The following is a 12,313-nucleotide window of genomic DNA, read 5'->3' as shown; positions in this document are numbered from 1 at the left end:
TTTGTTCACACTGGTGGGTGTGTTTTACACCAAAATATGTTGGCATGGTTGTTTCACTTGGCATGCAGAGAAGCCACTGTAACAAAGACATGGGCAACACTCAGGTTCAGGTAGGTTGGAAAGGATCACTGTGATTTTAAACATTTTATCTCTTAAGATAGATTTTAGTATTGTAACTATGGCAAAGAATGGTTCATAAGCATATATTTTTTATTTATTTGGGCAAATACCTGTCCATTTCTTTAATGTTTTTGTGTAGCCTTTCCCTGAAGGTTTAGACTAAGAGAGCCAGGATACAATCTATCTTGTAATAGATCTCCAAGTTGAACCTCTGCTCATGATCATCCAGACTCCAGAAGAAACCTTCTGCGACCTGGACAAACATCAAGGTTTAGCGTTGGTCCAGCTCTACGTGATTCCGTCCTTCTTTCTGGTGGTACTGATCTTGGGGCTTCCACTCAACCTGCTCTCCCTCTGGGTTTTCTTCCACCGCCTGCGGCGTTGGACCCGCAGCACGGTGTTCCTCTTCAACCAGACCCTGGCTGACACCTCGTGGCTGCTGGCCTTGCCTTACCTCATCTACTACCATCTGGACCAGCTATACTGGAAACTGGGCCTGCCTGTGTGCGCGGTTGTGAGAATGTTCTACCACAACTACTTCTACCTCAGCATTTTCTTCGTCACCTGCATCAGTGTGGACAGATATGTGGCCATCGTGCACCCGCTGCGCTCTCTGGTGCTGCTGGGTCGGAGGCAGACCTACCTGCTATGTGTGGCGATCTGGGTGGGCACTCTGGTCCTCAGCATACCTGTTGCCAGTATGACTCTGATCCAAACTTGCCCTGGGAGCAACCGCACAGTCTGTAGCCTGTACATACTGCTGAGTAAGACAGGGGAGAGTCTCCCCTATTCCCTCTTTTGCTCCATCATCGGCTTCCTCCTCCCGCTACTCTCCATCTGCTACTGCGGCCTGCGCAGTGTCAGAGAGCTGCGCCACCGGTCCAGGCGCCCCGATCCGCATAATAAGAGGCGGAGGGTCCGGCGGGTCCTGAGCGCAGCGCTGGTTCTCTTTGCCTTGTTTTACCTGCCCTACCACCTGAGCCGCAACGCCGCCATAGTGATGCGGCGTGTCTACCCCGACAAGCCCGCCTCCTGGCGTCACGCAGACCTGGCCTTCGCCCTAGAGATGTGCTTCTGCAGCCTCATCACCTGCGTCAACCCTCTGTTCAGCTGCTTCATAGGCGGCCAGTTCTGGAAGGAGTTTCACGGCACTTTTGCTGTCATGTTTTCCCTGTGTCCAGGCACGCGGGTGGCTGCAATGATATCTAAACGGACCCGGATGACAGTGAGGACAAGGCAGGGGACGTGTACTGTCACACCTGTGTGCGCACAGCCTGCGCCTATATCCTAATGAGCTGTAGAAATGTAAATTAAAAATGTACTTTGTCTAATACCTGTGTCAAACATCGTGAAACTGTGTGGAAAACATGTGTAGGCCTATGTTAATTATTTTATCACAGCTTTGTTTAATCGGTGGAAAAAGACAAATACACTCTAACAATGGCTTCCAATCTCATTTATATCATTTCATTTTATAGCCTACCAGTTGAGGATTGGTCTCCTTAGCTTCCTGATACAACACTGCCTCTGCGTGGTTGAGCGCATACTGTAGGCTACTGGACTACTAACAGTCTGGGTCCGCGTGAATAGCGGGGAGGGGGTGTCATTGCTTTGTGCCTGCTGCTGTAAGTGATTTCAAAGTGGCCGCAGCTCATCCTGAAATAAATTTCCTTTCCGTTTGATAGAAGTGAGGGAGAGGGGTTATGCAATTGTCGCCGTTGACAGATTTCGAAGTATAACTGAATTAGAGAAGGGGAGCGCAGGGAGGAGGGGCGCTGCTCGGAGCTGCTGACAGGTAGCGTAGCTGTGCGCTGTCCGCGGTGCTGAAACCTCCTCCGGCTACTTCCTCGCCAGATCCTCACCTCAGATTAGACCGAAGCTCCGCTAATCTACCCCTGTTTAAGATTTTCACTTTTCCCACGTCGATTTCTCAAAGAATACTGAAAAAAACACCAACTTTTTATTTTCTGTTTGGCTGTTTTATAATCGCTGGCTGGATCTTAAAATGGCACTGCACGGATTAACATTGCGCAAGGCAAAAGCGGACTTATTTGACTGCTGTTTTGTGACTGTGAAACCAGCCCTTTCAGACTGAACGTGTTTCGCCTCTTTCTCCATTTCCTGGCTCATCTTTTCAGGACTTGAAGACGGTTTCTGCTTAAAAAAAAAAACGAGGCGCGTTATTTGGATTAATATCTTAACAATATGCGTATTAATGCAGGTCTTCCATTTGTTATAGTATTATAATTTTTTTTAAGACAATTTGGATATGGAACCAGGTAAGGAGAAAGCTCTCCCTACCACTAAAGAGGGACTCAAACAAATCGCAGGAAAGGCCCTTGGGAAACTGCACAGGTACGCCGAAGAAATTCCATTTTCTGCATGTCTTTTAATCACAGAATTTATATATGTTATGAGGATGAGAATTAAAAATAGAAAATATCCAGATGTTCACACCACACGTAAAGAATAAAGCATTGGCCTAAAATGTTTGAATTACAATGAAATCAAGAGGGAAATATCTTCTTTATGAGATGAATCACAGGATGCTGGAAGCAGAGTCGTGTGGCCCGAATATTTAAGGATCAGATATTTCCCTGGAGGATGATCTCCTCCACCAGCAGCTGTGGATGTTTTTTAATAATTAATGAAACAGAGCGAGTCGTGACGCAAGGTCGGAGAGTATCTATTACCTTATGTAGCCATCTGTATTAATTCAAGATCGATGGACTTCATATCAATTGACTTCTTATATTCCTTACACTGTCACAAGGACCTAAATAAAATTTTGTCCAATGGAAAACTGATAACTAACTGTAAAGTAAACGGATAACCCCATTAAAAATCAGAGTGGGGGAGCAGGATGTAGAGGAACAGCTTTTCAGATGTAAAAAAAAATAAAATTAATTATTTTAATTCTCATTGGAGATAGAATAAAATGTCTATTGGTTCAGTATTAAGCTGGAAAAACGTTTTTTTTTTACAGGAACCGTCTGGAAACAAGTAGCTTTTCAAAAATGCACATATTTTAGATAAACACTTGTGCAGGCACACATCTCTTTCGTTTATGTTTTGCTCCTAAAAATGGTTTTCAGTTGTTGAAATGCCTCCAAGTTGCAAGGGAAAAAATCTGTTGGTTTCATTGAAGCTGTAGCAGAACTGTCACTACATCGGACGAGGCCTTCACATTTTAATGTTTCGTTTTTAAATTAATCTTGCATTTCTTTGTACAATTTTCAAGTGAAAGCTGAAGCAAAATGCCAACGCCACATTTATAAGCTAATTAAAAACGAAAAAGGTAAACTAACTCTAAACAACGATGATGCTGATATTGCTGCAATGCGGTATTAAGCTCATGTTCTCTGCGTTTGCCAACCAGCCTTTTTTTTTACAGAAACATGGAGAAATTCAGCCGGAAACGAAAAAAAAAAGCTCTTTGACTTCAACTAAAAGGATGTAGGCTTTTACGGGTCTTGAGCCAAATTAAAAGAAGAAAATTAAGACAATTTGAAGGCCTGTCGTTGAAGGAACACACAGTGCAGATAAAAGCGTATATGCTGTGTAGCATGAGCTGCAAATAGCCTGTAAGTGGCATGTGAATAAATACATGAGCATATGCAAAGGATTTAGACCTGCAGAAAATCAACGAAATCACATATTTTCCACTGATAGTTCTTGATCCTCTTCCCTTAAAAAGCAGCCTGGATGTTTGAATTCAGACATCCAAATGTAGACATTGAATTTAACCTAAAAAGAGCATATAATCGGCTTGTCGTGCAGGAGGCTGGAAAAGCGGCAGCAGACAGGTGAGGTGATCGAGCTGACGGAGGATGGGAGACCCTCGGCGGGCCAGGAGCGCAAGGCGCCCCTATGTGACTGCACATGCTTCGGGCTTCCGCGCAGATACATCATCGCTATGCTGAGCGGGATGGGCTTCTGCATCTCCTTCGGTATCCGGTGTAACTTGGGTGTGGCCATAGTCAGCATGGTCAATAACAGCACAATCCATCAAAACGGCAAGATCATCATAAAAGAGGTGCCTGTAAACTCCGCCCCGTTACGCCCCACGAGTCCCCATGTTTGATAGGTGATGAGGGCCAGAACCAATAAAATGATCGATATCTTTTGGTTAAACACACCTGGAGAACTTCAAATTCTGCATGTTTATTTCTTCTTTTAAATTGTATTTCGGGTTTACACCATATACCCTAGTAGTAAGAAGAAGCAAATTTGTGTAGTGTTTTTATTTTTATTCATAATTGTCCTGAAATTCGGCATATTTTGTGCTTATTTTTTGTTGATCATCTGGTGTCGCTGCAAAGGTTTTAAAGCATCACATAAAATAGATCTGATATTTTTCTCAGAATGTTTCCCACAATCAGTAGGCTATTTCACACTTGCATAAGAAGTATTTTTATGTAGGCTATACGTTTAAGGAATCGGTTATATTTCACACATAGGCCTACTTACCTGAGGAAAATGGAAAAGTAGCCTAATCAATAAAATGTCTCTTTGTTTGTTTGTGTCTAAAAGAAAGCGAAATTTAACTGGGACCCAGAGATCGTGGGAATGATTCATGGATCCTTCTTCTGGGGCTACATAGTTACTCAGATTCCGGGAGGGTATATCTCCTCGAGACTGGCTGCAAACAGGTAACTGTTTAACTACGAAAAAATAGCAGAGCGGGGTACGAAGAAAGAGATTTCGAAATATCAGTTTTTCTCTATGTGTCCCTATTTTAATTTGTAATATAGGTAATATTTGTGGTAGTCTGTCAGCGGATGTCGGTCTCATGGTTTGAAGGAAGGAGTCTGACCTTACAGCAGATAAACTGGGGATTTGGCTGATGCCCACAAGGCGTGCCTCCTCCTGTTAATGAGCTCCCATGGGACCACCATGCCTAATCCTTCATGTTCAGAGGCATGGCAACCACATCAGCCAAAGCCATGTGTGAAATGCTTTTCGAAGTAATGATTGCAGTATGATTTCAACGGTCGTACCACCTCAATTCCACATTATCTAAACCAAGGGCTGATTAGTCAGCTACAATTAGACAAAAGGAACAAATGTGCAACAAAGAACAATATGGCTGTTAAGGACTGCAGAAGAAAATCAAATTATAACAAAAAGTAAAAGGTAAAATCCTTAAATATAACTGATACTATAGGGAGGAGATAAAAAGCAACCACAGTAGGATATTTCTCGTGCTATAGGCCTAAGTCCTTGTGCATAGGACTGTTTTATTTGTCATGAGGGAAACTGAGCCTAAATAAGATGCAAATCTTTTGAAGAGCTTCATCATGCCAAGTCAGCTGAGCCCACTGACGCCTTCTGCTGCAAACACCTCCTGTCCTCACTCCCTTAGAAACTGCCTGTTGTCTGTGTGTGTGGCATGGCATCCAATTAAGACTGATTTATCTTCCTTATTAGTGTGTATTCTTCCAGTATGTGGTAAAAAATCACCCAGTATAACATTGTATATTCTATATTTTATTACTTATTTAATAGTTTTATCTAAATTGATCAATATTGCTGTCATGTATCTTGTTGAATGAGATGATCTTGTTTTGATAATATTCTGACAAATAATCCCAACACGCTGTTTATCCAGAGTTTTCGGGGCTGCCATTGTGCTGACATCCACCCTGAACATGTTCATTCCCTCTGCTGCCCGGGTGCACTATGGATGTGTCATCTTTGTGAGGATATTACAAGGGCTGGTGGAGGTACTGATGCACTGTTTGCACATCCCAACTTGACCTTTAAAAGACTCAAAAATGATGCCTCATTATCTAAATCAACTCCTGATGAAATTGTCCTGACATTCTGTATTTGACCATGTTTTACAGAAATCTTCTGTTCATAACTCCCTGGTTTTCTGTTTATGTGCACTTAAAAATGAAGCTCAATATATAGAAGTTCCTTTCATTATACTGTAGACAATTCAGTCAGATTAGTCCATGAGCATCAAACTGCATGAAAGCCTGAGCAGGGTGTAAGTGTATGTTGGTTTAAAGTAGCCAAAACAGCTCTATGTTCACATAAAAACACAAAAGACATAAAAACCACTTGGCTCCCACAGCAGGAGAGAGGGATTTTAGAGAGAGAGAGAGAGAGAGACGCTATTATCAGACTGAAGGTCATCCTCTTTTGTAATTTTGTTTTGCTGCATACTGTCGTTTCAATAGCAGCTCATGACCATTGAGAGAGAGAGCCTCCTGTGTTCAGCGCCCATCGACTTATTACTGCAAATTAAACATTAGCATTTCAGGGTGTCTCCCACTGCAAACCCCAGCAATTTGTGTCTATCAATAGTTGATTGTATGCCACTTAGTGTATAATGAAGATTTAATGGGAGCAATTCAGTTTTTTTTTTCATGAACCGGGTAGTCAGTTTGAATTTGTACTGACTCACACCTAACCCATTAGTCTCTATTAGAAAGGTCAGCTACAATGCATGTTAGTTTGTCTGTTATTAACTACAATTTGTCTTGTATGCCTTTGGCAAATGAGAACAAACCAGATAAATCAAGCAGAATACCTTTAACTGTCCTTTCTCTTGACTGAAATTGGAAAAAAAATAATGTAAAATTCATTGAAGAATTTAACAAACCAAACATTAATAGGAAGATTGCCTGCAATTGTGAAAAGCATATTAAAGTTAATGGGAAATGTTCCACTTGTGTTTATACTGTCACGGTAGTGTTATTTGTCACTGTGCAGGGAGTGACTTATCCAGCCTGCCATGGGATCTGGAGTAAATGGGCTCCACCGCTGGAAAGAAGTCGTCTGGCAACCATCTCTTTCTGTGGTAATAAGAAATACACTCAAAGTCATGTATCTGTGAAATGCAAGATTGGCTTATTGTTGTATAGATTTTATCATCATATTACTTCATGTGCTGAAATGCAGGTTTAGAATGACAAAATGTTGTGCCTAAAATGTATGTAAACATGTGCTGAACACATTTGCCACTAAACACGGGGGACAACGCTGCTCTCTGAATAAGCAGCGAGGATCAAATTCTGCTTGGTCACAATATTTTGTCTTGTTCAGGATCCTACGCTGGTGCAGTGATAGCTATGCCTCTGGCTGGGATCCTGGTCCAGTACACAGGATGGTCCTCTGTCTTCTATGTTTACGGTGAGTGTCACTGTCACGGATTGATTTACTTTTTAACACCTTAAATCGAGACTTTGTAACTTTTTTAAAAGAAGAAATAAAATAATAACTTTCTTACAAATGAAATATTGATTTTGTTAGCAAATTTCACCTTTGCTCAAATCAATACACTTTTTAGTTTTGCTGCTACAGCCTTCCATGGTCTAGGAAGGCTTATGAGCTTATGGTGGCTACCATAGGCAAACTTTAGCCAGATATTGCTGTATAGTTTGCTGTCTTTATAACTCTTCTCTGTTTACTGTAACACATGTAAACATGTTGTAGCATATTAAAACACAACTGTCACATGGTTGCTATTCAACTACTGTCAGTCATATAGCTTTGACATACAGATTTCCCCTCTTAAGTATCTTTAAGGTTGGAAAAATCATTGTATTCCTCACTGACAGCATCATTTAGCCTACGGTAATAATCTCTATCATTCATTGAAGCTGATTTATGATGTTTACACTGAATGGAATACTCAAATCCAAGACCACATATTTGTTATGGTTGCACAATTATGTCAAACTAAAATATTCTAGATATCGTGAGCATCACTTTATACACATTCCCCCCAAATTCTGTCTGACAGATTGGGTATCTTTGAGTAACTTTGGGATCTCCACTAGAACTTAAAATAAAGTTCTGTGGGTCTGAGCAGGGTTTGGCTGACAGAATGAGATTTCAATGACTGAAGTTTTTGATTCTTTAACACTTTGTTCAGGATGCTTTGGGATATTTTGGTACATGTTCTGGATCTTGGTGTCCTACGAGAGTCCAGCAGAGCACCCGACCATCACTGAGGAGGAGCGCCGTTACATCGAGGAGAGCATCGGTGAAAGTGCACAGCTGATGGGCGCAATGGAAGTGAGTTCTCAATCTGTATGCCTTGATTTGTAACACCACATGCAAATGCTGCACATCTAGCTGATTCTCTGTTTGTTTACACAGAAATATAAGACCCCCTGGAGGAAGTTCTTCACCTCCATGCCTGTCTATGCAATTATCGTGGCAAACTTCTGCAGGAGCTGGACTTTTTATCTGCTCCTCATTAGCCAGCCTGCATACTTTGAAGAGGTGTTTGGCTTTGAAATCAGCAAGGTAAATACATCTCTTACAAATACCTGGTGTCAGCCCTAAAAATCTCTTTCAACATCATGTGATCTAATGTTCAAGATTACAAACGCGTTGTTACATACCAAGGTTTTCTCAGATATGAAATGCTGCTCACCTCAGGTTAATTTGGATTAAAATGCTAATTAAGGATCTTCTTGATACTAGTTTCAGCTCATTGTTTTCCAGTCTATAACTTTACTGTTTTAGTTCACTCTTATCACTCTCATAGAGTTGTTTTCGGTGACAGTAGACAGATTTTTTCAGCAGAAAAGCTCTAATACCTCATTGTACAGTAGCTGCTCGGCACCAAACAACTGGCAGACACAGTAAGCGGCTAGCTGGGGAACATAGTGCAACATTTAGCACCTGAAGATTTCCCTCAGGAGTTGGTAGAGCCCAAAAACAGAGCTAAAAGAAAGTGAAGTTTGGACTTACATTCACCAGGTGGACAGAAACCCGACTCAAAGTTAAAGATAATGTGGCTCTGTAACTTACATGTGTGAAATCAGTTGTTGCAGGTTTAAAATGTTTTTTAAAAATTGTTATTATTAAATTAATATTAATATTATTAATTAATATATAAGTTTGTATTAGATTGTAGTCCTTCCAGTGTGCACTGGTGCAACAGGCTCATAATTCTCATGTGTGTTCCTGCTTTGTAACAGGTGTCATTTTGTTTTACATTGTGTTACTCAACACTGTCTCCACTGTTTCCACGATTCCATTGTAAACGTTAGTTATTAAGAGCTAAATGTGGTTAGATCATGATTGTTGTTGCATGCACAATCGGTGACAAGGTATGAATGCATATAGTTAAGTGACTCTGTTTGCCTAACCCTGTTAAATGGTTTGCCTTGACTTAAACATTTCAGTTTCAGTCGAATGGAATTATATTAATTCAGAATATTGAGAATATTTTCTCCTCAATTTTTAAGATGCATCAAGTTTAAAATTCTTATTATTTATAGGGGCAATTACACATTGACTGCTTCAGAAAGTGCTGTGGTTTTGTCCTTTCCTGATCTTCCTGTGCATGAGTGGATGTGTCACACAAAGCCACAGATTCCAGTTAATCTTAAAATGTCATAATCTTTACCCTCCTTGGAGAGTGTGAAGCATGAATCAAGCTGATTTGGCATGTGTAATCCAGCTTCAGGATGGGCTGCTGTGATTGTTCAGATGACTTATTGCTCAGATGTGATTCTGGACATAGAGGTTGAAAAGGAAACAAAGATTGGGTCTGAGACAGAAGGAATCACTTCTGTTGTGACAGTTTCTCTGTAGCTGTCACATTTGCTTCAGACAAGTGTTTGATGGCTTCTCAGGTTGGAGTTGTGTCAGCTCTCCCTCATTTGGTCATGACCATCATCGTGCCCTTAGGAGGCCAGTTAGCGGACTACCTGCGGACCCACAATATAATGTCCACCACTATGGTCCGGAAAATCATGAACTGCGGAGGTGAGGGTTTTATAATCAGATCTCTGTCTTTAACCATTCCATCCTAATGTTTCTTATCAGTCCATCGGTTGACTTTTGTCTTGTTGTTTTTAGGGTTCGGTATGGAGGCTACTCTTCTATTAGTTGTAGGTTTTTCTCACAGTAAGGGGGTGGCCATCTCTTTCTTAGTTCTGGCGGTGGGATTTAGCGGATTTGCAATATCAGGTGAGTCTTAAAACAATGGGTTCTTCTTCAGATTCTTTTGTGCTATTCAAAAGATCAGAAATCTCAGAAAATCCACTCTTTGTTGCTGTAGGTTTCAATGTCAATCATCTGGACATCGCTCCACGCTATGCCAGCATCCTCATGGGAATTTCCAACGGTGTGGGTACCCTGTCAGGGATGGTCTGCCCTCTAATAGTAGGAGCCATGACAAAGAACAAGGTGAGTCATTTCTATTCATACAGGGGTGGGAATGTTAATGTAGATGGAAATTTTTAAGGCCCCTGAAAAAGTGGTTTCAAATTTTATTATTGAGTATTTCTCTATAACATTAAATATTCAAAACTAAATGTGCAAGTTTTGGGGGGAGAAATACATTGTACAGCATTTTTTATTAAGAGTTTAAAGTCCCAGTGAAACAGCAGTTAAAGCATCAGCATTGTGACACAGCAGAATATGTGGGAGAGTTTAGTTGCTAGCTCACTTTGATATTAAGTCAAGTGCAGTTTTGCATGATTTGCGTGGTTGCCTAGTTACCCCAAATAGCATTGACGTACATTTATGTATGTATGTACATAAATGTACAGTATGTATGTATGTTTTACAGGGAAAGAAACTAGAGGCATCTAGATGTGAAGGATATGGACACATTTAGCATGTAAGAAAAGATAAATGAAAGATTATCTCAGGGTTACGATTAGAACTTGGAAAATGTAATTTGCTTTTTATGAGTCTGCCTCATCAGGACTGAAAAGGTGTGGTTTGATTATATTTGATTGAATGGCCTGGCAACATGGGTAAACAACCCCACAACTATCATCAAATTTTGATTTAAATGTTGCTAAAGGTGCAAACACAAAATAATTTTTTTATCCCGCTACCCACTGGAGGCACAGACAAAAAAACAAACACAGGAATCACTCATGTGAAATAACCAAAACTTTAGGAAATTTAGGAGCCCTCTGCTAAAAGTAAGTAGTCAGGTGGCAAAATGCATACGTATGTCTTCCTCATTGCTGTTTTCTGTCTCTAGACCCGGGAAGAGTGGCAGTATGTCTTCCTCATTGCGGCCCTCGTGCATTATGGGGGCGTGGTGTTTTATGGGATATTTGCATCTGGGGAGAAACAGCCATGGGCCGACCCTGAAGAAACCAGCGATGAGAAGTGTGGCTTCATAGATGAGGATGAGCTGGCCGAGGAGACAGGTGACATCACGCAGGGTTACGGCGCAATGGGCGGCCCGGCCAAAAGCTATGGGGCCACTGCACAGCTCAACGGAGGATGGGTGCAGGACTGGGATAAGACGGAGGAGTATGTGCAGGAACCGGTGGGAAAGATGTATACTGAGCGTGGCTACTCTTAAACCAGACAGTCGTGGTGAGTCTGCTTCCAAAAACAGACTCTCACACCACCGATTGCACAAATAAGCATTATCTTAGATATTTAAATCCATTCTTGTTGTACTCAAGTAAAACGGTTATTAGTTTCAAAAAGCCAATGTAAAAAAATAGTTCATTGCAATGCAGAACAATCCTCATTAGATTCTCACATGTTTCTCATCACGTCTACCTACCGTAGGGCTTCACTATACAGAGAGCACTTGCAAAGAAAGCTGCAGGCTTATGTTGTACTCCTTAGGCACCCAAACCTCATCAACCTACTTGAACAACATGAGCCAGATGACACTGCAGTTGACCATCATATAAGGTCTTTCTCTGAAATACCACTCTGATTGCACTGAAACTATAAGTATTCAAAAACAAGATTATATTCTGTTTCTCAAATGTGTTTTATGTACTGTAAATACCTGTATACTGTTTCTGTGAGACTATTGTGGATTTTGGGTCGTTGATCTGTGTTAACATTAATATAAAAGGCCATATTTTTCATGGACAGTACCTTTTCAGGGAGATGTCTGCTCGCAAAAAAGGGTCTTCTTCTTCTCAAGCGAGGCCTATAATAGACTATGACAAAAATAGTGTGAGTGAAGTGGAAACCGTAGACCTTTAGTGTGTGTTTGTTGCATGAATTTGCTCAGATAAGTGTTTCAGATGCAGCCACCTCACAGTCATTGATAGTCCTCATTCAGCCTGCTGCTTTGTTCTTAGATAACAGTCTTCTGCCCTCATAAATAATAAAATTAACTTTAATAATCAGGTTCCAGTCGTGATGTGAGACAAATCAAAAAAGTTTTTTTTGAAAGGCAACTGCTCAGAAGACATTGTTTATTGATGTTTGGTGTGCACTGCAATAA

At 41.0% G+C, this 12,313-nt stretch overlaps 2 protein-coding genes across 2 annotated transcripts; both read left to right on the top strand.

Moving 5' to 3' along the window:
* The first annotated feature begins 44 nt into the window (after nt 1-44).
* On the top strand, nt 45-1,415 carry LOC123961588 (P2Y purinoceptor 3-like). Its single transcript, XM_046037080.1, has 2 exons — nt 45-110; nt 350-1,415. Exons 1-2 carry the CDS (start codon nt 45-47, stop codon nt 1,409-1,411), a joined length of 1,128 nt encoding a protein of 375 aa, XP_045893036.1. The 3' UTR covers nt 1,412-1,415.
* A 974-nt stretch (nt 1,416-2,389) lies between these two features.
* On the top strand, nt 2,390-11,734 carry slc17a6a (solute carrier family 17 member 6a). Its single transcript, XM_046037266.1, has 13 exons — nt 2,390-2,475; nt 3,901-4,156; nt 4,654-4,772; nt 5,732-5,846; nt 6,844-6,931; nt 7,177-7,263; nt 8,009-8,151; nt 8,236-8,385; nt 9,726-9,858; nt 9,952-10,062; nt 10,154-10,281; nt 11,093-11,436; nt 11,638-11,734. Exons 1-12 carry the CDS (start codon nt 2,390-2,392, stop codon nt 11,420-11,422), a joined length of 1,746 nt encoding a protein of 581 aa, XP_045893222.1. The 3' UTR covers nt 11,423-11,436; nt 11,638-11,734.
* The last annotated feature ends 579 nt before the right edge of the window (nt 11,735-12,313 follow it).

Source organism: Micropterus dolomieu, linkage group LG22 (genome assembly GCF_021292245.1).
Source record: "Micropterus dolomieu isolate WLL.071019.BEF.003 ecotype Adirondacks linkage group LG22, ASM2129224v1, whole genome shotgun sequence".
NCBI classification, from domain to species: domain Eukaryota; kingdom Metazoa; phylum Chordata; class Actinopteri; order Centrarchiformes; family Centrarchidae; genus Micropterus; species Micropterus dolomieu.
The sequence above is the reverse complement of the archived record's forward strand: the minus strand, read 5'-3'. Positions and strand labels throughout refer to the sequence as shown.

Excerpts from the sequence above, each read along its gene's own strand:
- slc17a6a (XM_046037266.1), top strand. The coding sequence starts at position 2,390 with ATGGAACCAGGTAAGGAGAAAGCTCTCCCTACCACTAAAGAGGGACTC. Across the intron at positions 4,773-5,731 it reads TCGAGACTGGCTGCAAACAG|AGTTTTCGGGGCTGCCATTG; the intron begins GTAACTGTTTAA and ends CTGTTTATCCAG. Across the intron at positions 9,859-9,951 it reads GAAAATCATGAACTGCGGAG|GGTTCGGTATGGAGGCTACT; the intron begins GTGAGGGTTTTA and ends TGTTGTTTTTAG.
- LOC123961588 (XM_046037080.1), top strand. The coding sequence starts at position 45 with ATGGTTGTTTCACTTGGCATGCAGAGAAGCCACTGTAACAAAGACATG. Across the intron at positions 111-349 it reads TGGGCAACACTCAGGTTCAG|ACTCCAGAAGAAACCTTCTG; the intron begins GTAGGTTGGAAA and ends ATGATCATCCAG.